This window comes from Nicotiana tabacum, chromosome 22 (assembly GCF_000715075.1).
Source record: "Nicotiana tabacum cultivar K326 chromosome 22, ASM71507v2, whole genome shotgun sequence".
NCBI lineage: Eukaryota > Viridiplantae > Streptophyta > Magnoliopsida > Solanales > Solanaceae > Nicotiana > Nicotiana tabacum.
In genome coordinates this window covers 121,465,805-121,483,383 of record NC_134101.1, presented here as the reverse complement: position 1 = coordinate 121,483,383, position 17,579 = coordinate 121,465,805, and the positions used below count along the sequence as shown (strand labels likewise).

At 36.2% G+C, this 17,579-nt stretch overlaps 1 protein-coding gene across 2 annotated transcripts; it reads left to right on the top strand.

Moving 5' to 3' along the window:
- Positions 1-9,750: 9,750 nt before the first annotated feature.
- Positions 9,751-17,208, top strand: LOC107804759 (putative zinc transporter At3g08650). Of its 2 annotated transcripts, none has more exons than XM_016628685.2 (6): positions 9,751-10,058; positions 11,010-11,726; positions 13,866-14,150; positions 14,647-14,775; positions 15,340-15,437; positions 16,115-17,208. In XM_016628685.2, the coding sequence occupies exons 2-6, from the start codon at positions 11,256-11,258 to the stop codon at positions 16,926-16,928; spliced, it is 1,797 nt and encodes a 598-aa protein (XP_016484171.1). In that variant the 5' UTR covers positions 9,751-10,058; positions 11,010-11,255; the 3' UTR covers positions 16,929-17,208. The 2 variants fall into 2 exon arrangements, with proteins under 2 accessions (XP_016484171.1, XP_016484173.1); XM_016628687.2 differs by having other exon boundaries at positions 9,776-10,058; positions 11,005-11,726.
- The last annotated feature ends 371 nt before the right edge of the window (positions 17,209-17,579 follow it).

Sequence of the window (17,579 nt, the reverse complement as noted above, 5' to 3'; positions counted from 1 at the left end):
CTCTACCAATAGCAGTTGTGCTAACATAATGAATTAAAATAGGAAGAATTGGTTTTTCAAAATAAGGAATTTGAAATAATAAATCTCTCAACCAATTCACTTCCTCACTAGCTGAAGTTAAAGCAATTAATTCAGCCTCTGTGGTAAAGTTAGCAATTATTGTTTATTTTTTTTAATTTCCAACAAATAGCACCACATCTCAAAGTAAAAATATAACCTCATAACTCTTGTTATGGCATGCCAATGTTCATTATCTGGCTTGCTTGTAAACCTGCTAAGTACTTCTACTGCGTATGCAATATTAGGCCGAGTACAATCAATCAAATATCTCAAGCTTCCAATTAAGGTAGCATATTCTTTTTGATTTATCACATCATTGTCACTTTGTACCGGAAATAAGCGAACACTTAAATCAAAAAGGGTTACAACATGCTTGCAATCAATAAAATTATATTTTTTGCAAACTCTCAACATAATGTGACTGGTCAAGAAAAATTCCATTACATGTTCTAGTAATTTTTATTCCAAGAATGAAATTTGCCTTTCTCAAATCTTTCATATCAAAATGGCTACTAAGCATGCTTTTAGTTTCTCCAATAACATTCATGTTAACCAAATATTAATAGATCATCAATTAGGGGCAAATAATAACACATGAATTATTCCAAGACTTATGATAGATGCACTTATCACACTTCTTGATTTAATCAACTTTCGCTCATGCATGAATACTCAAATTATTCATGAAAGAATTTATTTCGTTTTACCTCCACTATTTTTAGCATTATATAATTTATTTTTCATGGAAAAATATATCATATATTCATGAAAAATATAAGGTAAAAAGTTTATACCTTTCCTACGCTTGAGTTTTTTTGAAATAACACACGGATATTATATATATATATATATAACTAAGCAAAATTATATAGTCATGGCAGAAAGTTTGAGGGCACCAACGTTACCTATAAATGTCAAATAGTTACAGACATTGCTAGATAAAGTTCTAATGCCATTACAAACTCCATGTTTGTCCTTTGTAATTTCTTGCTCAACAAAAAAAGGTGGGCGTGCATGGTAATAACATTTAGACGTTGAAACATTTTTGGTGGCTTGCTTGGCTAGTGTATGGACCACCATATTTCCTTCTCTAAAATTATGCTTCAGCGTTTGGATCTTCAGCTGGTGCATTAGCCATCTGCATTCACAAACAACATTAGAATAGTTAGAGTTATTTTCGTAATGAGCTTAATAACCTCAGTGGAATCAGTTTCAATTTCTATCCTTGTGAAGTTCATGTCTCTTGCTATTTTTAACCCTTCTAGTATTGCTTGTAGCTCTGCATGGATGGGAGAAATTGCTTTGCATGTTTTATGGAAGCCTACAATCCAGTCACTTTTGTTGTTTCGAAAGACTCTTCCAAGTCCTGCCCTGCTAATCTTGTTATCAGAAGCACCATCACAGTTTAATTTAATAAAGCCTTTGTCAGGCTTTATCTAATTAATTTCTACCTTGATTGTTCTTTCCACAAAAGGATTTCTTTCAGTGAAGAAAGTAAATTCCCAAGATGCACGTATGACCTTTCTTATGTCCAGGTTGTTATTTAAGTTGTTGATGTTATTATTGTTCCTGTTTTTCCATAGTTCCCATATAAAATAGGGAAATATAGTAGTCCACTTTCCGGAATAATTGCAATTCTTAATGAAGAAATCTCTTAAGTTTGCTAGCCAGTTTTTATTATTCTCAATATCCAGAGGTGGTAAGCCCATTTTATCTCAAAAGTGCATTGAGATAGAACAGCTAGTAAAGATGTGATGTATGTCTTCAACTCCTGCTCTACAGATTGTACAGTTGGGATCAATATTGATACCTATTTTAGCTAAGTAGGCCCGACAAGGAATACAATTATGCATGCATTGCCATAAAAAGAATTTAATTTTAACCGGGCAATGGAGCTCCCAAATCCATTTAAAGGGTCTTGTGGTAGGGTCATATTCATGGATTAGTTTATAGCAAGACTTAGCCGAAAAGTTACCTGAAGAATTAGGATGCCAACTTATTTTATCAGTTGTTGAACCTTTGCCAAGAGTAGGAGTGGAGAGGATGTTGTTGAGGATATTGTCAGGTAGTTCAAAAGAGATGACCTTGCTATTCCATTCATTCCTCTGAATGAGGTTTTTTAAATAAAGGTCCTGATCATTTACGTTGAGGGGACCTTCAATTAGGCTTCTAAGTGGTTTATAATTGTAAATCCAGATGTTGTTCCAAATGTTAATATTGGAGTTGGTATAAGGGTGCCATAGAATCCCCTTATTGCAAACTTTCCAACCTTGCAAAATAGATTTCCAGATGAATGAGGAGTTATGTATGGTATTCCTAGTGCCATATTTGGATAGCAAAATTTGACTCCAGGGAGATGAAGTATTATTAAGGAGTCTCCAAACAAGATTAGAAAGAAGGGCTAGATTTTTTGACTTTGCTTGATGAATCCCTAATCTTCCCTCAGTTTTATCCCTAGTAACAACTTTCCAATTGATTAGGTGTAGTTTTTGTTGGAATTAGAGGAACCCCAGATAAAGTCCCTTTGGACCTTGTCAATCTTTTTTAGGATTTTAGGAGGTAGAAGAGTGTATTGCATGGAGTGAGTAGGGATAGGACTCAACGTGCTTGAGGCCAGAGTGGTTCTTCCTGCCATGTTCAAGAAGGAATACTTCCAGTGTGACAATTTGGATTGCATTTTGTCAATTAAAAACTGGAAGTCTTTAGCTCTAGGAGAGTGGCTAAGAATTGGAAAGCCTAGGTAATTGCCAAATTCCTTCGTTGATTTAATACAAAAGAGGTCCGTTAAAAAAAATTAATTCAAGGGGGAAGTGGTTAGGCAACACAATTTTGGACTTTGTTTTGTTAATGGCAAATCCAGATTATGTGCAAAAGAAATCAAGACAGGATTTGATACAAAAACTCGTTTTTTTGTTAGCCTTGCCCACTAGGGTAATATCATCCGCAAAGAAGATATGAGAGAAGTTAGGATTTTTATGTTTAAAATAGATGGGGTCCCATTGCAATGTATCTACTTAATAATTTATCAGTCGAGATAATAACTCAAGGCAATGAATGAAAATATAGGAGGAAAGCGGGTCACCTTGACGAATTCCTCGACTTGGTTGAAAGAAACTAGTTCTCACACCATTTACTATGATACTCATGGATCTTGTACAAATGCAATGCATTATTAGACGGGATAGTTTAGGGGGAAATTTTAAAAAACTAAGAGTTTTATAAACAAAAGACCATTCCAACTGATCAAAGGCTTTTTCTAAGTGTAATTTAATGATCATGTCAAAATTAGACTTCTTATTTTTGCTAAATTGTTCATAATCTCTTGGATTATTATAGCATTGTCATACGCTCTCCTATTTTTAATGAAGCTAGCTTGCATTGGGCTTATTAAATAAGGGAGATAAGGTTTTATCCTATTAGCAATAATTTTAATGATGATTTTATATGAGGTGTTGCAAAAGCCGATTGGTCGGAAATTTTTGAGGTTATTTGCGTTGGGAAATTTTTAGACAAATAAAAGTATCATTGAATCCATTAGGAAGTGATTGAGATTCAAAAACTTTGTGACAATAGTTAGTAATGGAGAGGCCAATAGTATGCCAATATTTTTGATAGAAAAATGGATGAATGCCATCCGGACCCGTGGCCTTAAAAGTAGGGGTGGGCATATATCGGGTAAAACCGATAACCCGAACCATTAATTCTTTATTGGGTTATCGGTATTGGGTTATTGGGTTAACGGTTCGGTAACGGGTTAAAATTTTTTTTATTGGGTTATCGGTTCGGGCTCGGTTTGCATTTTTGTTATTGGGTAAAAACCGATAACCCAATAAGAATGATATAATTTACCCTTAAGTATATACTAGGGTTATTTATTTTCCTAATTCCCTCTTCAGTCTTCAGTCTTCAGTCGTTTGTCTCTCAGTTCTCATTCTTTGTTTCCGTCGCAGCCCCCAAGAGTCAAGACGCAAGACTCACCACCAGTTCTTCGCCAGACATCAGTAGATACTACACAGAAGTGGGAGCGTGCTTTTGTTAAGAAACAACAAAAGTTGGCAGTTTACACGTTCTGGCAGTTTGATTTCTTTGTTTTATATATTGCAATTTTTTTTAGTTGTTTTATGTTATCGGGTAAACCGATATCCGAACCGATAACGATATATAACCGATTAACCGATAACCGCTAACCAATATCTTATCGGTTTGGTTATCGGGTTATGATATTTGTAAACCGATAACCGATAGGCAAAACCGATAATGTTCAAAACCGAACCGAACCGACCGATGCCCACCCCTACTTAAAAGGTTTGAAGGAGAATAGGGCATTAGTAATTTCAGAATTATTAAGAGGGTTGTTGAGGCTGCTTAAATCAATTGTTTTAGTGAAGGAGGTCTCATCAGGGGTAATGTTATTAGGGGAGGATATTTTTGAGGTCCTAAAAGCACTTTTAAAGACGTTTAGGGCATGGTCTAGAATTAAATTGGAATCCAAAATCCTTTGACCATTATCGTCAGTAAAATACATAATTGCATTACGACGCTTTTGATTTGAGGCCGTTATATGAAAGAACTTGGTATTAGCCTCACCTTCGTTAATCCAGCTTATTATAGATCTAAGTTTCCAGAAATCATGTTATATTGATAAAATGGAGTTATACTCATATTGTAAATTGGATTCCAGGTCTTGTAAGAAGTGGCACTTATGATAATTATGAGAGTATTAGATACCACTTAGTCTAGCTAGGATCCTTTTTTTCTTTTTGAAAATGTCACCAAAAGTTTCATTTTTTCAATTAATGACTTCATTTCTAAAAGTGTCTTGAGCATTGACAAGGTTATCATTAATCCAACAATGCTTAACTAGATTAATGAAATCCGGATGCCTACACATAGTTTCTGGACGAAAGGGTTTATTAAAGTGGTTAACATTTTTAGGGCAAAGAGTCAGTAGTAAGGGGTTGTGATCCGAGTTGTTTTAGGGAGGTGAACTACCATAGCTTTGGGGTATAAGGATAGCCATTCCTCATTAACAAAAATTCTATCTAACCTTTCTAAAATAAGTCCTTTAGATTTTTTCCTTAGGTTAAAATAAGTCCTTTAGATTTTTTTCTTAGGTTAGGCCAATAGACGACACTTATTAATACTGTTCCAAATAGTGTTGCTACGTCTACGATTAATAGGATTACCTCCTAGTTTGTCATTAGAACTAAACACGTCATTAAAATCCCCCCTACCAACCAAGGGCCTTTGTAATTAGCACTAATATTTTCTATATTATTCCAAAGGATATTCCTTTGGTCTATTTTTGTACTAGCGTAAATAGAAGAGAATAACCAAGTGGAGTGGGAGGGAGTTACCTCAATCAGTGCATGGATCTCTTGATTCCTCCTAACAAAGTTGTGCACCTTAACAAGACTAGCATCCATAGAATAACCATACCTACAGATTGGCTATCACTTGGAACTTCGATCATTTCAGAGAAGGCATAGTCACTTAGGAGAGAAAAGTGACTTTCCACTCTAGTTTCTAATAAGGTAACCATGCATGGCCTATGAGTGTCTATCATCTCTCTAACGTTAACCCTAAAAATTTTATTGTTACCCCCACGAATGTTCCATATAATAATGTTTGTGGGCCTAAATATCATGGCTTGATTGTTGGTTGGACCATTGTCCGTTTGAGTTTGAAATATTGGGTTCCTCCTTAGGCTGGGGACTAGGATCATTGCATGACTCCCTACTGTAGAATTCTGGGGTGGTCTCACATCCATTAAGCATTTTTATAGAGCTAGGGGGCAACTGAGCACATATCTCTTCTCTAGGAGGTCCCTGAAGAGATAGACTTTTACCTCGTTGAGGCTTGAAAATTCTAGGAATGAACCTGACCCTAGTAGGTTTATCTCCTCTTCCTCTTCCATTAGAACATTTTCTGGTTCTGGAGCATTGGGAGGGGCTTGGACTAGTGGATCTAGGTTTGCTATTGGGGGTGGGACAACTTGAGGTATTTGGAGTGGTGCAACTTGTGGATTTTCCAGTTGTACTGGGATTGCATGGCGGGAGTTTGCATGTTGTGGCTGCCCTAGGCTTGTGGGTTGTTCGATGATATGGACCATGGAATGAAGATGGGATTCATGTTTGAGATTTCTCCTGGTGGAAAGAAGGGTAGGTCCAGTTAGGAGGAGTGGTTTTGGATGGGATTGAAATGAGGAGGTAGGTTCCATTGGTGCCTCATGGCTTGGACTTGATCCAAGTTCATCGATGGTGCAAGTGGATGAAGTATGTTGTTTATCCATACGTGATTGAGGTAGTTGTTCATTGCCATGTGCATTTCCTCCGATACTAGTTGGGCTAGAAAGTGAGAGTTTTGAAGGACTATCACTGTCTTGTGGCCATCAAGTATCATGTTGAAGGTTATAGCATGACCCATTAGAGCTTGTTCCACCCATGAGAGTGGTTGATGGTCATGGGGTAGTGGTTGTTGGATGTAGAAGATTTGGTTGGTTGTTTGATGGTTTGGAGGAATTGGAGGGTTCGACATGGTTGTGGCTCTTTGATGTCTCACTATTTGATCTAATCGGAACCTTCTTCTTTGGGAGATTGGAATTCTTGGCATCTTTATAGGGAGGTTGGTCGTTTATATTATGAAGAAAAGGAGTATTGTCTTCTACTGTTTTTGAATTCTCCAATGAAGTAGAGCTAGTAATTATAGTTGAGTCTAAATGCATATCTTGGATATTGCTTGATGGAGTGGTATTTGTAAGATTTTGTTCAGATTTAAAGTGGAGATTGTGGTTGATAGGTTCAGCCATTTGTGCAAATTCTAAATTTTGCATGGGCACGTGTAAGCTAGGGTGAAGATGAGGGTTATTTTCCATGCAAGTTGAATTATTATTTTTAGAGGTAATTAGGGGCTTGTTTAGGGGAAGCTGTGTGAGGGGGTTGTTTAGGCTCTTGATGGGGTAAGTGAGGTCTTCATTACCCTTGGGTAGGGAATGATTATTTTGCATGTAATTTAATTGGTCCTTTGCATTGGGTGCCATTTGGACGTCCATTTCATGGACTCCTTCCACGTCAGTAGCCATGCAAGTAGTATTAGTGCTAATAGAGTTATTACCAATGTTATTATAATTAAAGTTGATTAACTTTGGCGGAGGAACCAATAGTTCAAGCATGTTGCCCGTTGCAATGCATTTTTTTGTGGTTTGATATTTCCCACTGGTTTTAGGTTGTGTAGGAGTAATGGCATTGCCATTATCAATAGATTTTCCTGTAGTAGTTTCATTTAATAAGGGAGATTGAGACATACCTGGAGGGAATGTGATTGTGTGTTGCAACTTACAAGAAGTGTGAGGCATCACCTTTAGGCTTTGATTGAATTTTTTCTTCTTGGGAAACATAACCGTTTGCCAATTACTTTCATTTGTCTGGGCAGTCGAACCTTTCATTTTGTCTTGAGGATCACCTAATTTCCTTGATTGGCTGTTGGCTGGAGTTTCTTGGGTAGTTGTAGTAGAGCATTTAGGAAAAGTGTAGAGATAATTTACCATTGAGTGGCCTAGTCTGCCACATTTTTTGCATAAAAAATTTGCACCTTCATAATGAATTTCTTGTTTGTGTTGTCTTATGAAGACGTAGGAGGGAACAGGTACATCAAGGGGGATTTCAATACAAAGCCTAGCATACCTTCCTCTTAGTATTGATGATGTGCAAACATCAATTTTAAGTAACCTACCGATTTTGTTACCAACTTTTGTTAAGATGAGACCATCATAGAATTCAGTAGGTAATTGAGGAAGACGGATTCAAATAGCCGTGTTTGCAATTTTAGCTTCTGAAGCAATAAAATTTGGAACCCATTTCTGGACTGAAAGAAAATGACCAAAGATAAACCAAGGGCCATTTTGGAGAGCTTTAAGCATACTATCTTCATTATTAAACTTGGTGATGTAGAAATCCGATCCCAAATCAATCAGAGGAAAATTTTCTTTAGTTTTCCACATTTCTTGAATTTTTCTTTTAAGAATGTGGTGTTGAGCTTTTTTTCCTTGAAGCTTGATTATGGTAGAGAATCTCCATGGGTGGTAGATTCGTCTAAGGTCTTTCGGGGATAGATGGATCCCTTGTCCTTGATCATTCGTAGGATTGCTTGCATGGGTGGTATTAGTTTCATTATGGAACTCTTGGAACTTATCTATAGTGGGATCAATTATCATATGTATTTGATCTTCATGTATTCCATCCAAAAATTTTGTTTGAAACTTATGTTAGGAGGTTCAGGCGTTGTGGTAGGTTGTGTTGTATCAATGTCTGGTGGTTTGGGAGGGATTTTTGATGATTTTGATTAAGAAATTTCATTGTGAAAGTCTTGAGGTAGCTAGAGAGAGAATTTTTAAGTCAAGCTGTTTACTAATGTGATTCCTACGCTTGAGTTAAGCAAGTAGAAAAAAATACTTTACCTTTCTATCTCTTAAAGAGAGTGAACTTCTACCTTAATATCCGCTATTTTTTCCAACTGCATAAAAAAATGGAATCTCTTTAAAATTAGTGGTGAAAATACAATTAATTACAGTTAAAAAATAAGATGAGAGAAATGAATAAATATTCTTCAGGCCGAGGCATAGTTATCTCGCTCTGTTTAAGGAGATTCAATCCTGCTGCGGTAGTATCTTCACCGGTCCAGCAGTAATACTCTTGACTTGTCCTCTCCATGATACAACAACCCAACAACGTCGTATGACTCGAACAAACTCTGGACAAGTTGTTGATTCCAAAGCTCCACGAAAATGAACACTTTCCTTCAATAAAAATGATATTCTCTTTTGTAGAGAATAAGTTGGAGACATAGAGCCCGTTTGGACATAAAAAAAATTCATTTTTTTGATTTCTTTTTTTACTTTTTCTCGAATTTTTTTTACTTTTTTGAAATTAGTGTTTGACCATAAAATTTTCAATTTTCACTTGAAGATGAATTTTAAAATTTTTCAAAAATTTTAAAAACTCTAAAAAGTTATTTTTCAAAATTTTCACTTAGATCACTCACAAAACTTTAAAAACCCAAAATTATATTCATGTCCAAACACAACTCTAACTTTCAAATACTATTTTCACTCGAATTTTTTTTCATTTTTTTTTGGAATTTTACAATTCTTATGTCCAAACGCCCACTTAGATTTTCTCTTTCTCTTAATTCTCTTTTTCACTAATATCAACCACACTTTTTACATGCACCCTACAACATTTTTCTCATACCAAACATAAGGAAGAAACACCACTATTTATAGGTGTAGAATCTCTTCCATGAAATAAATAATAAAGTAGCGAGATAATAAAATTGTAGAACATGGTTGGTGGTTACAAAATTTAATCTTTAGTAGGTAATTAGTTATACATCATGGTATTAGTGGTTTCATGAGTTATACCAAAATAATAATCACTATCTCACAAAAAATAATGCACTTTAATATTAAAATGTACTAACACCGTGAATATTAATGTTGACGTAAATTTAGTATTTTCTCTCCAAGCGTTTCATTTCGATGATAAATTTTTATTAAGTGCAGAAACTTATCCCTAAACCTTTTTCAACAGTTGTCATCGAGTTTTTACAGGGTATAATGATTTATTTATTTCAACAAGAAAAAGATAAAAAAAAAAGGGAGAAAAAGATTTTAAAAAAAAAGGAAAAGAAAACCATGGACGGAACGTTGTATTTTGTCAAATACCCAAAGAAAAACAGAATGCGGATATTCCATAATGGTAAATTGGTAGTCAACTGATTCAGAATTCAGATCCATTATCTATTGGGCAAAAATATACAATTACACACAAGATTACTTACCTACCTCAATAGAGAAAAGATCGATCCTTTTCTTTTTTGTCCCTTTTGTTCACCGTTTTCCTATCTTTGAAGTCAGTTCAATAATTCTTGTCACAAACCCTAAATTCTGTACACTTTTTGATTGCAATTCAACTATCTGTTGGTCCCGATCCTTCAAATAGGTAAAAATCTTTGCATTCTTTGCTGTATTCCCATGAGTTTTTTCATGATTAATGGTTTTCTGTAAAGATTGTTCTTTTTTGGTTGCTAATGAATACCATGATTGGATTTTTGATTTGGAGGTAAAATCTATGTTTTTCTCTATTTCTTCTGTGGGTTTTGGCTTGTTGGGATTGTTCAGGTGGTTGTTTGGCGGCGCGGGGTAGGTAGGTAGGTAGGTAGGGTGGTTTGTTTATGAAGTCTTATTGATGCCTTTTGTTACTTTTGGCTAAAAATTTGAACATGGGTTTTTGAAACGTGCAATGTATTAGTATAACAGATAGTCAACTTATTTTTGATGGAAATATTTGGTAATTAATAGTACTAACTCTGATGATAGACGGGTAGAAAAAGAACAGAGCTTGACAATGAGATATGTTGCTAAGAAAGCTCAAATTTTGTTAGCTCCAAGAGAGGGCTAAGTTTAATGTCTTTTGTTCATATTCAAGGACTAAGAGTGCTGTAAGTGCTGTTTGGGATATCATATCATCACAGGCCAAGTCTCGCTTGTAGTAAAACTCTTGACTACTGAGGAGAGACTGTTTCTCCGACTTTAGTACAATCGGGAGTTATGATTTCCTGTTAATTTGTTAGACTCTTCTTTCTTGTTCCTATTGTCTCGCTCTTATACTTCGTCTTCCTTCATCTCAAACCATTCTTCATTTTTATATTAACTTACACACTCTCTAAACAAGTGTATCATGTGTAAATTATTCGGTGGGTTAAATCATCATGACAAAGTTATAGGTCGAATAAAGAAGATGTGTCGATGTGGAAACTAGGTGCAACAAGTTGCTACTTTGTTCTGTTTGCTGTCGGTCTTCTTATGATTGCTCTATTTGTCTCTTTGAGTTTGTATGCAGTACTGTTGAATTGATTGAGATCTAACTTTGTTTTGAATGATTCTAGTGCAGAAGGGACCAGTTACACCCTTGACAACACTACTAGGAATGGTATTTTTTAGATTGCCCGGGAATTCAGTATGCCGTGGCTTTTGATAGTTAGAAGAAGCTTACCACAAAGTTAGTTGTTTCAAAGGAAGTTAGTCTGGCGAAGACTGCAGCTCTATGATGATGACTTCCCAATGACCCTCTTGATGGATTATTCTGGACTTCTAGTTTTGAGGAATTTCAGTGCTATAATGATTTGGTGATGTAATCATGATGAGTATTGGGTCGAGATTTGGGCAACTTTTTTTATTGTTTCTGTTTGTATCAGCTTTGATTTTTTATGTCACAGCTGCATTTGAAGAAGTGAGTGTACAAAGGGTAGTAACCGCTCCTTTAAGGAATGCCAGAACCAATATAATTGATGGTTCTGGTAAAGAATTTGATGTAGATTCTGTCAGTGTAGATGGAAAAGGTGAAAGGACAGGTGATAACACCAGAGTTTCTGTTTCAACAGTTGCATTGTTCACCTTGGCAATGGCTGCAGCTAGCGGTTTGGGTGCAATACCATTTTTCTTCGTGGAGTTGGATCCTCAATGGTCAGGAATATGCAATGGAATGGCTGCTGGAGTGATGTTGGCAGCGAGCTTTGACCTTATACAGGAAGGACAGGATCATGGAAGTGGTGGATGGGTTGTGTTTGGTATTTTGGCTGGTGGAGTCTTCATCCTGCTTTGTAAGAAGGTGAAAGCCCTAGTTTCCCAAATTTCTTGTTATCCATTTTTCTTCCTTTCATTAGCTTTGTATTTTATCTGATATTGAATAAAATTAAATGGCTTTATTGATTACATTTAATAGTTTTATTATCATCACTAATATCTTGTATTTGTTGTCACTACTAAGCTAGATAAAAAAGGAAAATGTTCCATGGGTAATGTAAAGCTTAATATACGGTATGCAGTGCTGCTCCTTCAGTATCTTTGGTCTGTTATTTTTCAAATTTTATGGGGCTGTAACATATATTTGCTTTCCCGCTATTTCCTAAATGTCTCTCATTTCGATCATAAGTACTCTAAAGTTGACAACCTCCAAGTACTTATGATCGAAACAAGAGATATTTCCCTATGTTTTTCTCTTGATCAATAGGAAGTTGTGGGATCCTACTTTCAAACTTCTTCTTGATGTCCTGTTTCCAAACTGTCTTGCAAGTCAGTGTCTTGAAACATTTACTGTCTTTGAAGGAAATCGATGATGTCCACCTTTATTTTCATTTTACTCCTTTTTCATTCTAACAAACACATGCAAGAATATTTTTTTTTCCATTGCTCTCTGCCCACTGTGAGGACTTTCCTGACTCATACTGTTCCATCTCCAGGCCACTGTTGTGTCTCCATGATTACATGTAGGTTTTGTTGTGTCATGAAAGTTCTATCATGTGGGAGCATTCAGTGCATTTATAATGTTTTCTTGGCAATATTGATGCCCCCACAAATAACTTTCACTGAAATTTTAAGAATGGCAACCCTGTATTTTTAAATGTTTCGGATCATCCCTATATTGGTAGATATAAAAAAAGGTGTAAATATGCAACTTTGTTAAAAAAACATTGTAAATGTGCAATAATTTTCTTTTCTTTTCTTTAAGTTTTTATTCTCAATCACTGGCCTTCAAAAGCATATATACCAGCTTTCTACATATTTCTTTGCTTTTAAGGACTAGGGTTTAAGTTTTGTCTTGAGTTTTAGTTTATTAATGAAGAGAGTCACTATGCATCCCTTGGGGGTTTGCTGAGTGGTTGAGGTATACGAGTAACTCCAGTCCAACACAATACTCAGTGTGAGCCATCTGTTCCAGCTTTGCTGGACATATACCTTTGCTTGTAGGTAGAGGTGGCAAAATGGTTAAAAGAAAACAGTTATCCACCCATATTATCCATCAAAAAATGGGTTGGATAATGAACCATTTAAAAACGGGTCGAATATGGATAAAGAACCATATTATCCACTTAGAAAATGGTTAACCAAATAGATAACCAATGGATAACTAATGTGTTTAACTTTTACATTTGTAAAGCCTTAAATTGGAGTTTCTCAAGTTTGGAAGACTAGGAATTCTCTCATAAGTGATCATATTTAAGAAGCCATGGATAATATGGATATCCATATTATCCGCCGGATAAACCCGTTTTTATATGTCTCAAATACGGGTCGGGTCGGATAATTTATCCGTTTTTAAATTACCCGTTTTGACCCGCCCATATCCGACCCGACCTGCCAGTTTGTCACCCCTACTTGTGGGGCATAGCAGGCTGTTTGTGCATTAGTTGAGGTGCACGTGAGCTGGCCCAAACAGTACCTTTATAAAAAAACTTAAAAAGAAGAGAATCACTGTATTCTAGCTGCAATTGTTAACATTTAACAGAATATATAATTGAAGCTAATATTCCCTTCATATATTCTATCTATTGAGTGGGCTGGAATTCGCAAATTAAACTTTTACAACTAAATGCTGACATCCATCTTTGGAAATTGGAGCTGTTGGTAATTGGTATTGTGGAGTTAAGTAGAAAAGCTACTGCTTTTCAGTTCCAAGTCGTTCTGTAGAGTGGATATCAGATATAGTGTGTTATATTCTTCTTTCTGAATTCTGTTGACTGAAGGACATACAAAAGCCTTGCCATATTACTAGCTAGTGCATGTTATATAAGCTTGACCTGCAGGCTGAGTTTAGGATTCATCGTCTCTTCTGCGTTTGAAGTAAACATAATTCTATTAAACAATTTATCTTTTGTGTATGAACTCTTGTTACTCTTGCATAGCTTGACAAATATCTTCATTCCCATCTTGCAATTCCTCATGTTCTATGTTTGTGTTCGTTATTCAGTTTCTTGAACAATATGGTGAAGTGAGTATGCTGGACATTAAGGGAGCAGATGCAGCAAAAGTAATCCTTGTTGTTGGGATTATGACTCTTCACTCATTTGGGGAGGGTGCTGGTGTTGGAGTATCCTTTGCTGGCTCCAAAGGTCTTTCTCAGGGCATCTTGGTAACTCTAGCTATTGCCGTGCACAACATACCAGAGGGTTTAGCTGTGAGCATGGTTCTTGCATCAAGAGGAGTTTCTCCACAGAATGCCATGTTGTGGAGTATATTAACTTCCTTACCGCAGGTGATTGAACATATACCATCTTTTACAAATTCGGATTTGGGGATTTCTTAGTAGACAACTGAAAGTTGGGATATATTTACGTTGTTCTCACTGATTCCTATAACTATTACCTGATTGTTATACAAGTTAAACCAGATTCTTTCAGAGCAGGAAACCTTCTTTTTGTTTTTGTACAGAGGGGTTTCTGAAATTTGTACTGTCTTAGCACCATCATAGTGCTAAGCTGTTCCTCTTTTTAATATATAACTTACTTTCCTTTTTAATAAATGTCAATCCAGATTTTGTCATTTGTGATACGTAGTCCTTGTCTTCTGTAAGAGGTGCTTGTAATGATAACTTAATGGTCTTGTGTTCACTAGTATGGATTATTGCTTATTTTTGAACAAGTGAGGCATAATATGTTATTTTTTGGTTTTCGGTTGGGTAATATTAAATTTCCTTTTGTCAGTACTCATGATATGTTGATGTCTAAACCTTGAATTCCTTCTTAATGCAGCCTATTGTTGCAGTGCCATCATTTATTTGTGCTGATGCATTTAACAAATTTCTGCCATTTGCTACTGGCTTTGCTGCTGGGTGTATGATTTGGATAGTTGTTGCCGAGGTCCTTCCTGATGGTTTCAAGGTAATTTGCTTAATGCCCCTCTTAATTTTCGAAAGAGCTTTCAGAACTGATATGGTGCCCTCCACCCTCCTAAAGGGGAAAAGGAGAAGAGAAAAGGAAAAAGGAGATAAGAAAAGGGAAAAGAGGGAGAAATAGAGGATATAGAAAAATTAAAAGAATGCACTTTGGTGATCCATGATGTTTTTAGTTGGCAAGCAATAGGCGTATCTTCGACTGTAATATATGTGGAGAAGAACTTAATGTACTGTTCTATGGAACTTTAGATGGAGTTGACTCCTTGAATTTTATCAACTTATTAAAATCAGTGGACCAAAATGATAATGACACTTCTACTTATTACGCCAAGTAAAATTGACTTTATGGATGTTAGTTCAAAAGGAAATTCTCTATTTTGTAGTTTCTCATTGACAACTTTTTGAAACAATGATAAATATTAATTCCACAACCTAAAGCTGGATCTTAGGTTTTATACTCTAGCCCTATTCCCGGCAGTCCTGCACAACCATTGCTGAAATATCGTTACATTTTTCCTTTAATTTGTAACTTATGGTTCTTTGGGTGCAGGAAGCCTCACCATCTCATGTTGCATCAGCGGCTACTCTTTCAGTAGCTTTTATGGAAGCTCTAAGTGCTCTGTTCCAGAGTTTTGGCCACAACTACAAGTGAGTTCATCTTTCACCTGCCCTACCTACATCTCTGCCCTCAATGACGGGAAAATAACTGTAGAAGAAACATATTGGTGAAGAGAAGTGGCCGTACTGTTAGTCTTAGGATGATAAGTGTTTTCCACCGTTGAGATTACTTTTTTCATTCTAGATTTGTCTTCTTTTCTAGCTTTTAGTTAATTGGTTAACTGGCATTGAACTTGAGAAGGACCTCCTACTATCTGTAGTTGTATTCTGCTGCTTTGGTTTGTGGTATAACTTGTTTATCTGTCTATGTTTACTCATTGCTGCGGTCTGTTTTAGAGTGTTGATGCAACAGATAAGAGGGAAAATCTATTGACTTTGTATATTAGGGAAAGCTGGAGCCTTTTTTGTGAAGGTTATGCGGGTACTAATCTTATAAAATAATAAATCAGGGTTTTATAGGATGTTAAGATAAGCTTTTTCGGAAGTCAAGAGAATCATTAAGTGTTTTTATGATGTTTAAGCAAAATGTCCATTCGGTTTGTAATTTGTTATTTTTGTAGCAAAGTACCTAAGGTTTGAAAGACTTGCCTGGGAAAATGAATCTATAATAGTTTTATGCAATGTATGTTTTTATAGTTTGATATGGATTCTCCTTTAGTATGACAGTTTGATGTATCATGTCTAACCAAATCATTTTGCAATGGCAGTTCGGAAGATGCTTCCGCATTCCTTGTTTCTCTACTTTTTGGACTGGGTTCACTGCTTGGTGGTATATCTCTTGTTGCATTTGCTCTTGCTTTTCGTCTTCAGCATGCTCTCCTGACTGGTGTAGCCTGCGGCACAGCCTTCGTCCTTGGTGCATGGCGTCCATTGCAGCTAGTCTTATCTTCAAAGATGGGGTTTATCCCCCTTTTATCGCTCCTCGCAACAGGATTCTCATTTTCCCATTTTTCAACGGCCAGAGTCACAAAAATTGGAAGTCGCAAGAGGACTTCAGCAGATACTTTATCTACTGTAACCGGATTTCCAGTTAGTGCTCTCACCCTTCAGTCAATCTTGTGCTGTGCTGCAGTTGCCCTCCATGCACTATCAGAGGGGCTTGCTTTGGGGGTCGCTGCACCTAAAGCTTATGGACTTGGTCGGCACATGGTTCTTCCTGTCTCACTTCATGGACTACCACGTGGTGCAGCTGTTGCTAGCTGCATTTACGGAGCAACTGACAGCTGGCATGCGTCCCTTTTAGCTGCTGCACTTATTGGCTTCATAAGTCCGTCATCTGCAATCGGAGCAATACTTGCAGGTATTGACTACAGTGGTCTGGACCACATCATGATGTTTGCATGTGGGGGATTACTTCCATGTTTTGGGAGCATTTTTAAGAGGGCAATGAGTCTCGAAAAGCAGAAAAGTATTACGGGACTGATAATAGGCATTTTGTTTGCGAGTATTTGTCTAGCATTTACTAAGTTGGTTTGCTTGCATACACCTTACTGCAACTCTGCACCAGAAGCTGTTAGGTGATAAAGTTGCATAAATGATAACGTTTTGGATATATTTTACCTCAAAGTTTAACTCATTTGCACCCAGCCTTGTGCACTTCAAACTCAGTGAAGGCTGGTTGAGTAGATTTTTCGCCGCGAAGGAGCTATACAGCAGTACAGGAAGTTCATCAGGAGAGAGATGGGATTGTCTATTGTACATTAGTTTAAACTTTTATTTTGTTGAAAATGAAAGACTTTTGGCATTAATCTTGAACGATATCCAGAAGTATATTTTTGACGAATGAAAGATATTTTATGCATATTCTGTATTTAAATATTATTCTGTAGAATGGCATGTTTGCGCTTTCAAGCTGCAGTATTATATCTTTTTTATTTCCCATGTTTTTTAACAATTGCTGGAATTGCAATTTTGGCATCCCACCCGCATGACTCGTTCCCTCTCCCAACGGCAGTAGTGATGCACCTATCCCCTTAAAATCCTTACACTTTATTCCTTCACTTCTTATATGATCACTGAAGTTTAGCCAGTATAATAGTAAAGTCACAATTATTTTTAACATTGAAGTAACTGTACTATAACAATACGTCACACAAATATTTTTGTAACATTAATGTAATTAAACTTTACCTATTAATGTAGTTAATTCATAAAACTTTACTCGCTATAACA

Coding starts and splice junctions, on each gene's coding strand:
- LOC107804759 (XM_016628685.2), top strand. CDS start 11,256: ATGATGAGTATTGGGTCGAGATTTGGGCAACTTTTTTTATTGTTTCTG. Junction 11,727..13,865: donor TCATCCTGCTTTGTAAGAAG/GTGAAAGCCCTA, acceptor TTCGTTATTCAG/TTTCTTGAACAATATGGTGA. Junction 15,438..16,114: donor AGTTTTGGCCACAACTACAA/GTGAGTTCATCT, acceptor TTGCAATGGCAG/TTCGGAAGATGCTTCCGCAT.